Source organism: Xiphophorus couchianus, chromosome 14 (genome assembly GCF_001444195.1).
Source record: "Xiphophorus couchianus chromosome 14, X_couchianus-1.0, whole genome shotgun sequence".
Classification (NCBI taxonomy): Eukaryota; Metazoa; Chordata; class Actinopteri; order Cyprinodontiformes; family Poeciliidae; genus Xiphophorus; species Xiphophorus couchianus.
This window is the reverse complement of record NC_040241.1, coordinates 5,348,139-5,366,968: the sequence shown is the minus strand read 5'-3', so window position 1 is coordinate 5,366,968 and position 18,830 is coordinate 5,348,139. Positions and strand designations below refer to the sequence as shown.

Below are 18,830 nucleotides of genomic sequence, written 5' to 3'. Positions count from 1 at the left end.
CGCAGACGTTCTTGTAAATTCTGAAGTTACTGGGACTGTAGCCAACCTGGAGGAATATGGAAGCAGAATAAAATGTAACCCAAGTTGGGGGAATTTGCTGCATTACAATCAAGGATAGTACAAACTGTGAACCTGGCTTGATGTTTTTTCCACACTGCATGTGGATCTCTACAGCATAAAACCCCCCATTGTGCCAAGCTTAAAAGTTGTTTTTTTTAAGAAGTCAGACGAACGTCGTCCAGCAAACTGGTACCCATAACGGAGGCAACAAAGCCAGCAAGAATGTAATACTTGTTAGCTTGAGGTGATTTGAGTTAGCCACCTCAAGTCATACAACGAAATGGAGATATTTGCATGCGACTCAAACTTTTATCCGACATTAAATAGTTCTGCCACGACAAAATTTATTTCCTGTGATTAACATATTTAAGGCCAACTTACTTTTTGATTCCATCATCCTGCTGCCACATGAGGATGTGTTCTTGTAAAGAGATTTAACCCCAGGTTGCCTGCGTGTGATGGTGCCGTTGACTGAACGTTGAGCTGGTGTAAAGCAATTTAAGCGGTCAGTATGACCAGAATAATGAAAAAAAAAAAAACTTAATAAATTCAGCTAATTTAAAATGCTTGTTTCCGACTGACACATTCATATCTACTGTAAGCAAGCAAAACCTCTGATCATTTACAGCCACATTGAACTGATGAAAAATAATAATAGTAACACATAAAACTGCAGCACAACATCTTCATCTTGGTCTGTTCCCAGTTTTATTTCTAAAAGACGCACAAAAAAAACAAAAACAATATTTCTCTACAGCTTCTCTGTTCATATGTATGACAATACAGGTTGCAGGAATCTTGAGAGCATCTCATTGGTTGATCTGAGCAATGAGCCCCTCCAGTTCTGGACGTGCCTTAAAGCGCGCCTGATAATCTGCCTCTGTGTGCTGAGAGAGGGGAAAAAACAGAAGTGGAATGTTACAAATAATTTTTATTTTACAGATGTCACATTCATTGCTGTCGATTTCTATTACTCAAGGGAAAATTCTAAAAACAAATCTCTGCATCTCACCGTCAGAGAAGCGCAGAAAAGACTTTCACGTTCATAAAAAAACTGAAATGCATATCAATAATGCAACAAATGTCTCACTTTGGTGATTCTACTTATTCAGTTCAGCTTATTTATAAAGTACCAAGTCAAATGTTATCTAAACGCACTTTACAGGACGTATGCAGCTATATGGAATGATATAAACAAACGAATCCCAATCATACCAACACGATGTAATATCCAGGATCAGATCTGACTCACCTCCTGCACCGAGAGCTGAACTCCCTCCGGTTGGTTCTTCAGAATAACGTCCACGAAGACGGGACACAGCGAGGCGTTCAAACTACTCAACTAAACACAGAAACAACACGTTCCATCAACTTCCACACTGTTAACCGGGATCTAATCAAACCCGCAGCTTAGGAGGCTTTTAGAAAGACCTGGACGACGCGCTGGTGGGTCTTCAGGACGCCGTCCACGTACGTTTTGTTGCCTTGTTCGTGCATTAGCAACACTTCTGTGCTCTTGGTCGGCAAAGCATAGCTGTGAGTCGAGGACATAAAAGGAAAATATTACTGTGTTTATGTTTGGTACATTATTTGAGATATACACAACAACTTATTTAGCAGTTTAACTCATTGCTCCACATTCAGCCAATTTATTTGGATTTAACATAAACTTTCGATGGACATCTGTTCACTGCTTTTGGTGGTTTCATATATACAACATCTACATGATGTTTCAGCAACATATCAATCTCTTTAAATAGCCTGATTTGGCACTTATATTTGATAACTTTTCTTGACAGAAATGATTCAGTTCTTTTCGTGATTTGAGACATATCCCATACATTTTCAATCAGTTTTTATAGTTCTAGAAAACCCGTCAGCTCAAACGTCTCTGACCACTTCTGGTTACAGCAGTGGTCAAATATCCAGTCAGAACTTGACCTTCTTGTTCAACAGGTCATGGAGTTGACCCTTGTTGACACATCAACATGTTTTGAAGGGTTTGCATACACACTCCGCTCTGCTTCACGGATGAGGTTGTGCATTTCAGATCATTTCGTTAAGACTTCGCATCGCTTAAGTTTACACAGCAGACCGTGATAGCCTCACTACCGCCCTCTGGAGGCTGTTTTCGGGTCAGCTTTGAGTAAAAACTGCTGCTTCTGTTGAATTTGGTATTCTTTTACAAATAATGCCATCTTCTGAGGCATTATTATATATATAGAAATAAAAGCACAAAGTTGCTCTATTTTCATTTATTTTGTCAAACCCAACATGTTGGGGACTGTACAAGTCCTGTATAAAACTTCTGCATTCATGGGAGGAAATCCATGCTCAACTCAAACTTATGTTTTTTGAGATGGCTTTCATATCCGTGACGATCTATATGAACTTCTGACTGAGACTGTAGCTGCACCGCGGCGTTCTCCTGCTGACCGTCACCTTTCTGCCACTTTGATGTTGAGCCGGTTGCAGAGGTTGTGGATGTACTGGGAGTAATGCTCCACCACGGTCATGTCGTAACCGGACACCTTCACGTTCAGAGTCCCGTACGCCGTGTCGGTCGCTGAAACCAGCTCCTTTTGCTGGTTTCTGTCTTTCTTCTTCTTGGCCTGAACAAAAACACAAAACGGCTTCATGAATTAAAGCATACCAGGTGTTTTATAATGACACATGGTGTGGCTTAAGAAGATCAATAGCCAACATCGAGATATGCTTCGGCACCTTCTACTCTTCAGGAAGAATTTGAGAGAGAAGAATTTGGTCTAAAAAGTGTGAAAGGTGCTGATACATTGATTTCCTTTAAATCAAGACTACAAACCCACCTATTGAGAGTAGCCTTTGATTAGTAGTGAAAACATTGATCAACGTATTTGATGACATTTGACAAAATGTAATATTTATTACTTTTTGTCATACAGCCGTCAATTTGTGAGTGTATGATGTTTTTATGATTCCTTGTTGCTGTGAATTGCTACACAAATAAGCTTGACTTTTAGGTCAAGTCACATTGGACTTGACACATGTTGAGATGAGAAAACATTAATCCTAATGTCTACCCAATGACTGTAGACTATGTGTCAAAGAAAGCTAAAACCTCACTCTGACCGCAGAGATAAATCCTCAAATCTTGCCTGATGAATGTATGATTGTATTTTAATGCGCTTGACTTTCTTTGTATCAAAGCAGAGTTTTGGAGACTTACTGCCTGTTTGGGTAACAAATGCCTCCACCTTCCAATCCCGTGAGTCGGCATGTCTCTGTACTGTCTTTCATTTATAGATGCAGTACCTGAAACAAAACAAAAACTCAAAAACATATTGACACGAACAGTGCGGAGAAGCAATGCTTCTAAGGTTTTGTACTCACACCACATCGGATGCTGAATGGATGGTGTGGCTCTGCAAAGATTACAGGATAAAAATCAATCAGAAACATGATAACTGCTGTTTAAGTTGCAGCTTTCAACCACCAGAGGGAGTCAGCCATTAGATCAATTGATAACATTAAAAGGCAACGTAAAGACATACCTGCATAACGACTGATTCAGGATGGATGCCTGCTGTGGGAAAGTCACTTGCAACTGGGTATAATGAAAAACGAGGGTTTTCACACACCTTATACCGACCTTAGAAATGTTGGTGATATATTTAAATATATAAACTACATAAAAAAAAAATACAAAAAGACCAAGCGTAACATTATTATACTCAGAACATAAAAGAGCAACATATGTGCCCAAAAATAGTTTTTGGTATTAAACAGCAGAGCTCAGCTAAGTTATGACCTCTGGTTAAAAGCTAACAGCTAGCACGAAAAGCTCCCATTTAGCCTTACCTTTCGGAATATGTGATTCATTTTGTCTCCACTGTGTTGAAAACACACTGCGCGAGTCACAGTAAAACTGACAACTTCAGCTCAACCACCAAAAACACAAAAATACTCCTAAACACGCATTTTTACTACACTTGATGAAAACGGAAGCACACACAGGAAGTCGGTACGTCGTATTTTCGGTCCGTCGAAAAGAGTAATAACTAAAAGGGTTCCGGTGTGGTACGTTCCTCCGTCAGTGTTTTCTCCATAGACAGGAATTCATACGAATAATAATAATATATTCGTTAATAATTAATATAATAACGTATTCATGTCTATGGTGTTTCTCCCCCAGCTGCGCCTCCTCACAGCCCCATGGTGCATTCAAGTGAAGCCTTCAAAATATATATAAATATTTCTAACAAAATATATTTTCTTGAATAATTACAGGTTACAAATTTCTTATTCAACCCTTCCTGAAATACCATCATTCATCAAATTAAATTAGAAAATGTCAGTTCAGTCTTAATTGAAGCAAAACCAGATATGGTTAATCTCAGAACGGATTCTTGGTGAAATGTTTCCCTCTTCTGAAAGGAATCGACTCAGCAGTCTCCATGACGACTCCAAATTAATATTTCTGTAGACAGACATTTTGGGGTTCCGTTAATAGGAAGCCACACTTTATTTACCATTTATTTGTGTGTAGGTGATCTAGATGACTTCCCCTTTTTAAGTGAATTACTGTGTTTAATGACTGATTTATTGCAATGCACTTATAGTGCAGACTGAACTGGGTTTCTCCTGACCATCATACTGGACAGTCAGATCCTAATAAATAAATATTTAATAATGTCCTAAATAAAACATATGCTCTCATTCAGTTATTAATAGACTATGCTGATGTTTTCTGATGACAATCTATTGTTAGCTGCTAGCATTTGAAAAAAAAAAAAAAGACATTCCTGTTGTGGAGTGAACTTGATGCTCCGTGTCAGACAAGCAACATCATTTGAAATATTAAATTCAGACTTTATTAAGAATATGTACATCTTATCTTAATTTGGCCCCTTACAATCACAATCAGGAAAAAAAAAACCCTTTAGTACAAAGATGTTCTGATCAGCCTGGAATATTTTAATGTTAAAGTGCAAAATTTGATACGATCTAAAACTGCTCCTTTAAAATTCACGTATGAAGTGTGCATAGAAACATTTGACAATTATTTATACAATGCAAGCGCTGCTTTTAAAGCCTTACTTTTTTCCACCATCTATGTAAACTTATCACATTGCAATACTTCCCTTCGCTGCCACACACACACTTTAACTTGTAATGCATAAAACGGCACCACACACACACACAGCTTGTTCAAACACCAGGCCAGAGGTTTTGTGTTCACTGTTCCTTGAGAAACCAAATATGCTGACAAAGTGAACTGAAAGGAAGCAATTAAATGCCTTTTCTTCAAATGAATAAACATTCATTTCTTATCAGGCAAGTCTACGGTTGCCTTCCAGGGAAATCTATTGGATTTAGTAAAATATTTATCAACGCGATAGAAAATGGAGCAGTGCAGCCATGCAAAGGTTTAGTACATATTCTGTCATGGTACATTCATGTTTTTGATGTGAGCCAGGTTTTTATTTACAGTGAATCTCTGATATAAAGCACTTTGATGTAGCTTAGCGGTAGCATCACAGTTTAGCATTGGGTTGTCAGTGCAGTTAGCTTCAAGTGGACCCAGTGGGAGGAAACGTTCAAACATCTGGTCCTACCACGGCTAATCGCTTCACTTAAACCCCTCGCTCTTCCTCATCGTCGTCCTCCTCTTCCTCTGCATCCTCATTGTCTTCGTCTTCATCTTCATCCTCATCCTCCTCCCCTTCTTCTTCCTCCCCTTCCTCCTCCTCCTCCCCTTCATCGTCCTCCCATAGGTTTATGTGGTCGTCGTGCGCTGCTTCTTCTTCCTCTTCGTCGCTCCTCATTTCCTCTTCGCTGCTGTCCTCCAGTTCGTCTTCATCGTCGTCGTCCTCATCCTCGGCCGCCTCTTCCTCGTTGTCCTCGTGTTCCTCCTCCTCCTCGTGGTCAGAAAGACTACCTGAGGGTCGGTCGGGTTCAAAGCAAAGTGATTTTCTACACGTTTGGAATGTATTGAACGTCTAAAAAATAAAATAAAAACTCACATAAGGAGTTGATGGCAGTGACAATGTGACAAGGTAGATCGTCGAGAAATTTGGTCATTTCCTCCTCCATCCTTATTCCGAGGATCTCCGTGTCCATTTCGACGTACTCGGGGTAGAACATATTTTTCCTTAGCTGTCTACGGCACCTATCATAAAGAAAATAGTTACAGTAAGGAGACATTTCAATGATTTGCAAGTATGAGGTAAAGCCTGTTTAAAGGTGATTTATAGATCTTGTGTAACGTGGTGGCAACAATACACAGACTCATAAACAATTCAAGTCGAACATACACGCCACCATTATCCTGATTAACTTGAGTCCTGTCAGGTTCATAAAGTATTCCTGTTTTGGAGAGGACGTCCGTGGGACTGTGATTCAACTCGAAGTCTAAAGTCTTGTTTTTGCCACTTAACCGCAACACAAGTATGAACCTTTGAGTGTTTTCACACCAGACTGTTGGACTGGGGATCAAAGTTGTAACACTTGTTACATTTTCAGCTGGTGTGGGTTCTCCTTCACACTGCACCGTCAAACGAACTAAAGCAATTGAAAATCTTTTTCCTCTTCTCGAAACAACACAAAAACGTCTAACTGAGACACTGAATGCACACATGTGCAGCATATGTAAATACTGAAGAGTTACAATTCTACTGCCTTGGAATTTTGACACGTCCAGAAAATATCCTTGGCAGCCAACAATAGCTAGAGATGAAACTGTAAAAGCTACAGCATCAGATGTGTAGAAAGAGCTGCAGGAGCATAATGACACTATTGAGACTCAAGACAGATACACACTTTTGTAATGGAGATATTAAGTTTCACTGTTTTAATTCAAGATTCCCAAGCTTAACTTGAAATATTGGTCTTTTTATCACTCTTTAATTTTCTTGTAGAGAACTGATTTTTATCTGGAAGATGTTTTAGAAATTAAACACGTTTACTGGTATTTAATGAAGACATCGATAAGTCGACACATTAACTCGTCAACGGCACAAAATGCGTCAAATCAGGTTGTGAAAGGAATAAAGAAAGTGTTTGGAGTGATAAAGTCCATCACTACACTGAATTGATGAAGACCATAGCTACAACATGGATAGTTCCTTGTACTTAGTTTGAAAGTACAAAAACAATTCCATTGTATGACATCAAACAGATCAAATTAAAGATCCACCAATAAATAATAAAGATGAAATTGGTACTTACTGTTTTCCTGTGGTTTTATATGCCTAAAATCAAGACAAAACATTCAGAAACACAGAACATGAACAAAGTTAGACAAGTTATGCATATCAACAGAAAATTAATTCAAATGGGTCTCAACTTTTCATTATTTCTTTTTTTAATTCAAATAAAGATCTTTTTTTTTCTCCAAGCCAACTGTTTTAACATTAGTAGGTTCAAATTTAAAATCATTACCAGCAGGTGTTGCGTTGGAACAAGCTAGCGTACAAAGCGCCATTAGCAGCGATGTCTTTGTGAGAAGTGCTTACCTCCACAAAGCGGAAGGGGTCGCTCTCCTGCACGAGGCTTTCGATGCTGCAGCGCACCTCGTCGAGGCGCACCTGGTCCTGACAGATCCTGGAGATGTTCTTCTGAATGGCCGAGCTGTTGATCTCGCACTGGGTGCGAGTGAATTCTCTCAGTGTGACGATGAAGCGCTGCACTCTGGTCTTCATCTCGTCCTCCAGGAGCGTCAGGCACTGCTCTGCGTCCTCCCTGAACTTCTGGATGAGACACCAGACGGGAAGGACAGAGGTACAAACTCAGTTTCAGAGGAAAAATGCACAAAATAGTGTCATTAATGACGTCACTCTGATGTTACAGAACACAAAATTCCATGATAAAAGTTACTAAATCAAGCCCATGTTTGATCTAATTGAAGGTACATCGGAGGCAGAGCTAGACTTTATTTTCTGATGGACAGCATAAAAAAAAAAAATTCCGTCATGTACGATTTTTTTGCATCACATTATAATCATGTTAAAGTCTGTTCAGCTGCATTTTTTATGCAGTTTAGTTAATATTCACCTAGTTGAACAGTGAATCCAGATCCCATCACACATAGGGCAGATAAACTCATCTTTTTCTCCATAGTGACAAAAACCACTGACTGTGGCCCCAATCATTTATAATAAATGACTCCACTTAAGGTGAAGTGCTTAAGTGCCTCACCTGTGCCAGTTCAGTCAATTTGGATCAGACAAACTGATCCAAACTGATCAATTGAATCCTACGTGCTTTTTACCCTGTGTGCGGTCCGGACGTTGCGCTTCTACAGGGATTTATTTTGTGTGGTTTTGCTTCCCCAAAACAGATCTTACCTTTACAGCGCTCCTCCTGAGCGCCGCTCTCCTTCTAGGTGCGAGAGGGTAACATCTTCCAGCTCCCATTTGTTAAAACCGCAGGGTGAGTTAAGTTTAATTCTTGCAGCGGCAGAGCCGCGTCCTCATCGGTTGTGTAGCGCACTTTGCTTGTTACGGTCTATTTAACTTCTGCATCTTTATTTCTTCAAGATAAACTGTCAGCTCCTCTGTTTAGAATATAAATGGATTTACACAACTTGGCATTCTCTTTAATGTTTTCTGTTCTGTATGTATTGGAGATGGTTTGGAATGCGCTTCTGAACCAGACGCGCTCCAAAGTGTCCTGTCCATAGCTCCAGAAAATTGCTCACCGCAAAAGAGATGCTTGCAGTCTGGCTTTAAAAAAAAATAAAAACAACAAAAACAAAATCATACAATGGGGGAAACCCTGTTATGGCTTAATACGTTTGTGTTTTTATGATCCAAAGCACTTTGTACTGCCTTGCTGCTGAAATGTGCTATAGAAATAAACTTGATTGATTAACTGATATAGGTTGATGGTTTGGCCTGGAGAATTTCTTAATATTAGGAAACCATTTTCTAAAGGTACATTTAAAAGCAGCTATTGATTCTAAATGAACAGATTTCCCAATTTGATGTATATGTTACAACAAATTGATTGAGGCACAGTGAAGTAAAAAAAAAAAGCTTTTATTTTGATGTTTTCAGATGGAAGAATTTTTGTAATGTTTCAGGTACTTTAACACAGAAAATGTCAAATGTAAGGCGACTTGATTTTGTTTCTGTGACCTAAAGTCATATCAGAGAACATAATCCCAAACCAGGGGTGTCATGAAAACAGCAGTTAAATCCATTGAACAGGTTGGATTGTTGCGTTTTACCTTATTTTGTCTCTCCTTCTCTTTCTGCTCCTGCAGCTTCCTCTCTGCCAGGCTGTTCTTCCTCTCCAGCCTGTACAGCTGTTTGTCCATCACGCTCTAAAGGACAGCAACATGGAGGGGTTCAATTCAAGTTATACTGCAGAAATTACTGGCATGTTGTACAAGCAGCAAGATGACAATACCTACATAAAGAAAATAATAATAATTAGAATTCAATTTGGTCTCTGGAGCTCCTAAAACATTCATGTGATGTAACTAATAAAAAGAAAATGGTGTCCATAACAAAACTATATCCTGAAATAATAGTACATGTATTCAATGTTTGGAACAAGGCCATGTCTGCAGGTTTTTGGTGGCTTATTACGCTACATTTTTAAGTGAATTTGTGCCATTTCTGCTTCTTGTTGTCTCCACAGCAGTAGACTGGAAGCATCTCCTCTCTATGTGGCATTGTTAATAGGAAACAAAGAACAGGAAGTGGCTTTAACACCCAGAGAAGACAGACAAAGTCACATGACTGTCCTTTCATTCTCTAACTATTCTTATTATTCATTCATGTGGATTCTATACATTTGCCTTGGTTGAAGTAAATCTGAAAGAAAATTGATTCTGGCTGCTTATAAACAGATTTCTAGTTTGTCGCAGCTCTTCTATGCATTTTTTTTTATTTCAAAATCTCACACATTTTCCACACTCAGCCTTCTATGTTTTTTCTGGAGATTGTGTAACATCCAGTACATTTGACTTCAAAATTTTAACCTAAGACTGATTAGTAATTGAATCTTATAATTTGAGGCTCCACTAATCAGAAACCAACTAAGTGCAGAAACTGGCTTCCAGTTTTCAGAGAAGATCTAGATCACTCTACTCGTCGTGATGATGGTTCGTCTTCTACACTTGGATTCCTTAAAGCATTGTTATCGTTGGCTTTTCAAAATCAGACAGAATAAGAACCAAAAGTTTAATTATGACTGAATTTAATGTGCAACTTTCCTTCCTTGAAATATTTGAATAAGCCTGCAAGACAATAACTAAAATGTGGTTAAGTAAATTACTCAAACTGAGGCGTTTAATCACAAACTAAACAAAGAAAAAGGCACTGAATTTATTGAGCATCAACAGGTTAATGTCCTGTAGAGATAAAGGGGGGGGAAAAAACACACCTAAAAACAAACTAGCTACTTTCCTAGACAATATAAACCTTTACATTAATGTAATCAAATGTTAAAGTATGACCAAATGTGACAGACATTGTGGTAGAAGTTTTTTTTTCATATTTTCTACATTTCAGGAAACTCCAGCTGAAAGAGTGAGAGGAGGAAGTGTGCAGCACTAAATAAAACTGATCAGACATTTTTCCTCATTTTTGGGTGGCTTAGAAACAACGACTCAGTGCCACTGCACTGGTGGTCACATGGGTAAACCAGCCAATCAGTTTCAGTGTTTAGAGCCGACATAAGTGGTCAATTATTTGATAAATATGTTTAACGATTTATTTTCTTCTGAAACAAAATCTTAAAGCAGTCAGTAGATTTTAATTCTGACTTTTTGTTATTATTACTGTTGTACTGGAAACAGCATGAAGTGATTGTGGTGGACTTGAAGTCAGCAGAAGCAGCAGACGGGATAAAACTAGGAGGTTCTGTTGGTACCTTCTGATCCTTCATGGTGTTCTTCAGGGTCTTGATGGTGTGTCCTGAGTGTCCTCCCTCTATGGTGCAGGCGTTGCAAACACACATCTTGTCATCCATGCAATAATATCTGGAGAATAACAGGAAATAAAATGTATATATAAATAAAAAAACTCAGTTCAGATCAAGTAAATCTTAAAATCTGATTACTGTGAGGGGAGAAGCAACATTTCTGTAGAAAAGCTGAGGAAATAAGGAGGAAAAACAGAGTTGGGGAAGAAAATGTGACATTTCTTTCTCGTCATTAAAAAAATATTTCCTTGAATTGAAAAACGTATATACAGAAATTTCCACTTCACAATATCCGACTACAGTTTCCAAACAAATGTTAATTTCACAAAAGCAAACAATTGTGGCAAAAACCTTTGAAATCCATTTCAATCACAACGACCAACAAAACGTGCTGCAATCATAGATGAAACATTAAGAATCGTAACATGTGACAGTATTATTCTGACGCTTATGTGAAACTGTGCCATTATTGAACCATTAGTAACTTTGTTGAGACCGGAAAACATGAAATCCTTCTGATTCCGATTCCTTTATTGTCACAAAAATAAACGCAACTTGGAAAAACTGAACTCGTTTCTTGCCATCTTATTTTTTAAAAATGGACCAACCTGAACAGATCAGTAGTGTTTTAGAAAATAAACTCCAACCACTGCAGTAGATATGTTTGCTGTGATTCTAAAAGTGAGAATTTGCAGCAGGTTGTCAGCAGCACCAAATTCCTGGGGGTGCACATCACTAACGACCTCACCTGGACTGTGAACACCACGTCTCTGGCCAAGAGGGCACAGAAACGTTTGTATTTCCTGCGGAGGATGAGAAGAGCCCACCTGCCCCCGCCCATCCTCAAGACATTCTACAGAAGCACCATAGAGAACATTCTGACCAGCTGCCTCTCTGTGTGGTGTGGAGGCTGCAGCGCCTCCGACTGGAAGAACGTGAGGAGAGTGGTGCGGACAGCAGAGAGGATCATCGGGGCCCCCCTTCCCTCCATCCAGGACATTTCATCCCAGCGCTGCGTGTCCCGAGGCCGAAACATCATCAGTGACCCCTCACACACCCACCATGGACTGTTCTCCCCGCTGCCCTCTGGAAAGAGGCTCCGCAGCATCCGGTGCAGGTCCACCAGGTTCCGAAACAGCTTTTTCCCACTTGCCATCAGACTGTTGAACTCTTAACTGGACTGCACTTAAAATCTGGTCTCCACTTTATACCTTGCACATGTACAGAGCTAAATAACTTATATTTTACTGTCATTCCTGCACTTTATATTCTATATTTATATTCATATTTTATACGGTATTTTATTTTAGTCTGGAGTAACCTCACAACATTGAAAGCTCAAAACATTGTCCTGAGCCGTATGCAACGAAATTTCGTTCTGTATACACCCTGTGCATGCAAAATGACAACAAAGTCAGTCTAAGTCTAAGGTTGTCTGTTTACTTGTCAGAAGACCTGTGGGTTTAGGTGCGGCAGTAACACAAAACAACTTTGTTCTGGACACCGCCCGGCACTCTGAGAAATTGTTTTCTCAAATAACAACATGGCACCAACCATGACATTACAGATGATCCGCTGCTTAACAGAAAACTCAACTTTAAAAATGAGAATATCAGCAAATGCTTCACAAACGCGCCGAACTCAATCCTCATCTGGTTGAACCCACTTCATATTGGATTATCCATTGAACTGAAGATCATGTCCAATATCATCATTTATCTACTGCCGCCAAACTAAATATTGAAAACCTGAAACATACAAGTAGTTTCCCATGGTTACATAAGACGTAACCATGGGAAACGGCTCATATGTTGGAGGACGTTCCTCCTAAGGAATGTGTTAAAATTAGAGCTGGGTGATATGGCTCAAAAATAAAATCTACATTTTTTTCCTCATACTGATTCACCTTCTTTGCTAAAAAAACCCAAAACAAAACAAAAACAACAGAAGAATGTCTGAAAATTACAAGAAAAGTGCTTGGATAACTATTTTTTTGTGTTGAGTTCTCATAAAAGGGGGGAAAAAAAGTTAGAGTAAGCCTTATATTCCAAATAAATGGAAGCTGTATAACACGCTCGTCAAACAAGATGGTGATGTGGATGTCACTGAGAAGTATGAAAATACTAGGAAACCATTTGTGGTAAAAAAAACAAAATTCTACAAAAAAGAAATATTCAAAACACCCAAAATTCAATTCATGGATAAATCCAGTGTTTTCCCCAAGTGTATTATAAGCCTGGCGGGCCACCAGGCTTTGCTTGCCCCACCCCCAGACTAAGCGTTGTTTGTTTGTGACAGTCACATAAAAAAACCTTACTTAAACATAAAGATGGACTAAGCTAGGTTTATGGTTGACACATTGAACTGAGTGTGGGGGGTCCACAGCAACTGCGCTGTTCCTGCACCTTGCAAGCCGTCATTTCTAAATTATACATGTTCGTGAAATCAATTTATTGCCCAGCTCTACTTCAAATACACTCTTTTCGTTTTATGATTAGAAGGGAATGGATTACAGTTTTTTTGCAGTTTCATTCTAAAATTAAGAACTTAAAAAAAGAAGAAGAGAGCACTGACTGTAACACCCGACTCCTACCTGTAGACTTCGTCGTGATCCAGGCACTTCCTCTTCCAGAAGTCCAGCATTGGGTCTGCAAGAACATGCTCCCGGAACGCCGGCAGCTCCAGGTGCGGCTTCAGGTGCTCCTGGCACATGGACACCTCGCACTTCAGGCACGTCTTGACCGCCAGCGTTGACGAAGCGGAGTCCTGCTTGTCTTTGCCTTCCTGAGAAAGACCAGCACTAGTAGAGGACTTGTCCCCAAAGGAGCTGAATCCTGAGGCGCCGGCGGCTGCTGCGGGGCAGTAGTCGCACTGAACGGCGAAGATGGTCTTGGCTAGCTGTGCTGCGGAGAACGAAAGCGGTTCCTGGGACTTTAAAGCGGAGGCGGCCGCTGCCATGGCCCTCCGCCTGCGGAGGTAGTCGTCGGCGATGTTGGCTAGCTTGAAGTTTTTCTGGAAGTTGGTGCCGCACTGGTGGTTTTCCCGGCACTCCGGACAGCGGACGCGGCCTCGCTCCGCCTGCCGCCTCAGCCGGTCGAGGCAGATCTTGCAGAAGTTGTGTCCGCAAGGGAGCAGGCGGGGGTCCCGGTATACTTCGAGGCACACCGGGCAGGTGAGCTCGTCCTGCAGGACGCTGCACTGCTCCGAGTCAGCGGAGGCCATGGCGCTTTTCAGGCAGCGGACCCCCGAGGAGAGACCTGCAGGAGGAGTAGGTTGAGGGACGGGTTCAAAGAAAGGTTCAGAAGACATGGAAAGAGGAATTCTGATCATGGAGACCATGGATTGCAATGACCTACTCTGATTACAGATTCTTCAAAAGGTATTGACATTTTTTAACCTTTTACTCTGATTGTTTCTTTTTAAGATTTCCCTCAAGATATCGTCAACTCCACCATCTCTCTGCTCTGCTCCTTTAAAAAGGAGCGGCAAAAGCAAATAACTCTTTGAGGATACTTAGACGAGACCTTTAAGTTTCCGTACGGGATAAACAAAGTATTGTTGAACTGAGAGTTATTAAACGCCTCTCTCGTCTTGCTTTAGCGAGCAGAGTTTCTGTTGATTTCTCAATGACTTCCAAACTCCAAGAACTTTCATAGCAAGGAAAAACAATCCAACTACATGTAGTTTCCAAGACCACCTGCTGATTCTACTGTAAATAAAGTGAGTACATTTTGATCATGTGGGTTGGTGATTTAATGGTATTAAAACAACATTTAACTCCGGTCAGAGTCTGCAGCAGCCATTTTGCTTGATTCGGAGTTTCAGGATTTCCTGTTGATATTACAAACAATCCCAGGATTTCTCTTCTATTATTATTTTTTTCTTATCCCTGCTGATGACAGAGCCTTGGTTTCATCTTAAACTTTCGGCCACTGAAACGGTGTTTAATGTCCACCTGCACCTGAAAATCAGCCACATACTTTCTTTTTAAGCATTCATCCACCACTTTGTGGATAACGATACAGTTTAACCACCAGGGGATAAACCATGAAATGACCGAGATCAAATGGGATTTTAAAAATGCAATAAACTTTTTCAAAAAATAATAATTTAGGTTAACAACTTGTTTGCACAATTAAACAAACGTAGTGGTTCAACCAAAAGTGATGAACAAAAAGACCTTATTATTTCCCTTGATTTAAAATAAATGGATTTAATCATAAATCTGAGCTTAACCTGAAGTTTTAGTTGTTCATCCAATAAAAAAAAATATATAATTTTCACTTTCTTTGGAACAAAAATAAATTAAAAACACATATGATCAAATAAATCCTGTTTTTAGGCTTTATTTTGCCGTCAGCTGAGATGGCTTTAGTGTAAACAGCCGCCGCCATGCCTGAAGTATGACCTGGAGATAAGCTGGGACCTGCTGGTTGTTTTTCACTCTAGCTAAAAACTGATTGCTGTTCTCTGGCATATTTCTACATTAGTTGGTGATTCTCCACCTGACGACGCAGGCCAAGGCTTTATTTAGTCGAAACCAACCCGTTAAAACCTGTCAGATTTGAGTCGTAACGACCCTGTTGGAGTCAACCGATAATTAGCCAACTCTCTGCACCTGCTCCACTAATCTCCACTAGTGCCGCTGCTGAGACCCGAGATAAGCTAAAGCGAAACAAGTCAAAAACAAGCATTCCCGGCTTCATACCTCTACAATGTAGGCGGTTTAAGCAGCCTGGCGTCCAAGCAAAGCTGAACTCCCGGTTTCCAGAGCGATAAATGTCTGTTTCTCGGCAAGGCTAACGTCTGAAATCCGAAAGCCGCGGTTCACCTGTCGTGCTGTGGCTAACACGTCAACGCCAAAAACTCGATTCTTCCCCCCTTTCCTCTCACAGAAAGTCTCCAAAACACTGCGGTATGATCCCAGTAAAAGCTCCGGTCACCGGATGGTCGGCTTTCCCATCTGGAGTTTTCGGTATTTAACGGGAAACGGCGAGTCCACGCGCACACAGACAAACGGACGGACGTCGAACTGAAACTAAAGCAGAGAGCAGGGGGATGCGGGGAAAAGGACGCGTTCAGTGCCCCTCGGAAATCTAAACAACAAACCGTCAGTTGATTCGTTTTTACCGTTTTTTTTCCAGAAATCTAAATAGGTAGGTCGTTTTAACTTTTTAAAACTTTGTGATAATAATCAGAATCAAATGACTTCGTATGTTTTGTTGAACAAGTTCAGTGTTGAGTTTTTTTTTTTCCAACTGTAAAATTTGCGTGTCATATTTTTTTCCCCTTAAGCAAGTGTTTTAACAGACTGATAATGGTAAGAAAACAGTAGTACATATGACTAAATAAGTTTTTGTTTTTTAAATTCAAAAGAACTTAAACTGTGTAGTTATACTTTACTTCGTTTGGATCAAATATAGCGTAATTTCCAACAATCACAAAATGTGCCTGGTACTCAAGGTACAAAAAAGCTTTTATATTGTTTTATTTCTCCGAGTCTGTCCTGCATGTTTTAACTAATCAGAATCAAATGATGGCTCATTAGAAGGCCTAAGAACATTGACATAAGGTTGTTACTAAATCATGCAGGACGCAGGTAACTATCTGTGCTACTCAGAACACCAACTTTGGACACCACTAGTCTACCATCTATTTTGTACTTTAATGGAGTGGTTCAAAAGATTGGTCCAGGCTAGTGAAAGTAACAAATGCACACTAATAAGGGTTGTCACAATCGCAAAATGTCAGCTCAACACTGAATGGCATTTTCTTCGCCTTAGTAAATTTCAAAGAAGAAGAAAATTTTCACACCATTTTTATCCAAGAAACCAATGAAATTTCATTTTAAACCACCACACAGACTGGCTTAAAACAAAACACCAGCAATTCACATCTAGAACATGCGAGCAGAAACTGAAACGGCATCTTCAGGGAAACGTTTGGATTGACAAATGTTGAAATGAATGCAGTGATTCACGTACTTCAGAACTCCATAAGAGACCTTACCAGCCCCATTAGTGCTTTTATTCAGATTAGTGTTTTATTCAGACTAGGAGAAGTTCTTACAAGGCAATTAAAGTTTGTACTCAGCAAAAAAATTGCATTACTTCAACCCATTTTTGCTCAAAGAGTAGTCATTTTTTAAAATTAGGATACCAAAGAGGAGAAAGGCACACTTGATTTTTCCCACACTTCATTTTCCTTTTAAATGCTTATTCAAAGCTACAATAATGCTGATCCTCATTGTAATGTCAGTGTGTGCAACATCATAATTTAAAAGTAATATTTGGTTGTGATGTTGCAATTCAAGTGTCATGGAGTTACTGGATGACCAGTTGGACTGACCTCCCCTCCCCCAACTACTAGTTGTGTCCTTATTGGCAGAGATGTTCAAGTTCACAGAAAGTAGTGGGAACATTTTTGCAAAAGTCAGAAAAATGTGGGTTCATTGAGGTCAAAGTTTTTAGTAATAGTATTACAATTATATACAGTATGTTTTTGATATTCTGATGCAATATTTCTGTAATAGTGTAAACAAGCATCTGTTCTATGCAGATCTAATCAGCAGCAGTTTTACTGAGGCTCTGCGTGTCTGGAGGTTTTGGTGATAAACCACAGTTAGGAGGGAGGATCCCTCTGACATATTTAAAACTCCAGTCTAGAACATATTACTTTTAGTGTCAATATTTGCAAATACTGCTAGAAAAAAAAAAAAGAATTGGACAAACTGTTAAAAACATTTATGTTTAATTCCATCTGTACTTGAAAAGCTTAACTGCTTCCTTTTAATTTTCGGGCAAAGCTGTTGGCAGCAATTGTAGAAGAGCCACAAGTTGCAGAGCTATATGAGGGGAAGGGGTTGGATGTGCTCACTAGGAAGGTAGGTAGTGTCCTAAAGCGCCTCCTCGTTCCACTGCAGACGGTGGGAATTTCAGAGTTTGGAAAAGCCGGTTCACGCCTAACTCCGTTGGCAAAACGTATCGTTTAACAAAGACCACACACTCACACAATTTTCACTAAGCGAAAAAGTGAAACAAGCGACGACTGTTCCAAAGACATTTTCCCAGAAACTTCGGCTAATGCTTTTGAGAGAAACGCAAAAAGAAGTATGATTTTTTTTTGGTGAAAATTACCCCCTCCCCTCCAAAAAAAAATTACTCACTGCTCAGTCCATTTTTAGCAACATCAAATAAAGTTTCACAATGTACACGAAAAACTAACTCCTCTTGCAGTTGCTTTGTTGTCTTGTCAGAACTAGTTACAGCTTCTGGACTGTTAAACTTCTTTACTGCCTCTAGTTCTGTCTTTAAGTCTCTGTTCATTTTCATGAAAATCCCCTTAATAGTTTTCTGCGTCTGCAGCTCATTTTTTGTTTCCTCCAGTTCTTTTTGGGTGGAGGCCAGCTTTTGGGTCAATTCAAACATTCTCTCTGTCTCCATTTCAAAAAGAGATCCGAGTCTTTGGATCTCTCTCTGAACGTCAATCACAGGAGGTCTGTTCTCTTCCCAGCCTTGCTGCTGTTGTTCAGCTATATTTTCAGAGAATGGAGAGACCAAAGATCTTCATGAATCCCAAGGAACACGGCGGGGAACGGTCAGAGAAAAAGACATAAAAGTTCCAGTTCTAGTTTGTCATAAACCATGTAATTTGTTTTATTGGTGTTTTGAACGACTATTCCATGGACTCTAGACAGAAGTTGCTGGTGGATTGGAAATGAATGGGAAAGCTGCAGTTTTTAGTTTTTAATTTCATGAAGAAAAAAGAAAAAAACAATGCAGGAAGATGCCAACGCCCAATGGGCTCATGTAAAGCTTCCACCAAATAATAAGAAAAAAATATATAATAAAATCCACTAA

At 39.7% G+C, this 18,830-nt stretch overlaps 2 protein-coding genes across 3 annotated transcripts; both read right to left on the bottom strand.

The window, feature by feature from the left end:
- Nucleotides 1–743: 743 nt before the first annotated feature.
- Nucleotides 744–4,085, bottom strand: mrpl48 (mitochondrial ribosomal protein L48). The gene is made up of 8 exons (XM_028038047.1): nucleotides 3,898–4,085; nucleotides 3,591–3,643; nucleotides 3,430–3,461; nucleotides 3,266–3,351; nucleotides 2,503–2,672; nucleotides 1,492–1,594; nucleotides 1,313–1,402; nucleotides 744–947 (listed from the first exon to the last, which is right to left on the bottom strand). Exons 1-8 carry the CDS (start codon nucleotides 3,916–3,918, stop codon nucleotides 870–872), a joined length of 633 nt encoding a protein of 210 aa, XP_027893848.1. The 5' UTR covers nucleotides 3,919–4,085; the 3' UTR covers nucleotides 744–869.
- An 802-nt stretch (nucleotides 4,086–4,887) lies between these two features.
- LOC114157129 (E3 ubiquitin/ISG15 ligase TRIM25) lies at nucleotides 4,888–16,032 on the bottom strand. Of its 2 annotated transcripts, none has more exons than XM_028037939.1 (8): nucleotides 15,680–16,032; nucleotides 13,565–14,228; nucleotides 10,921–11,029; nucleotides 9,269–9,364; nucleotides 7,554–7,787; nucleotides 7,267–7,289; nucleotides 6,063–6,208; nucleotides 4,888–5,977 (listed from the first exon to the last, which is right to left on the bottom strand). In XM_028037939.1, exons 2-8 carry the CDS (start codon nucleotides 14,191–14,193, stop codon nucleotides 5,673–5,675), a joined length of 1,542 nt encoding a protein of 513 aa, XP_027893740.1. In that variant the 5' UTR covers nucleotides 14,194–14,228; nucleotides 15,680–16,032; the 3' UTR covers nucleotides 4,888–5,672. The 2 variants fall into 2 exon arrangements, with proteins under 2 accessions (XP_027893740.1, XP_027893741.1); XM_028037940.1 differs by having other exon boundaries at nucleotides 15,803–16,032.
- Nucleotides 16,033–18,830: the final 2,798 nt, after the last annotated feature.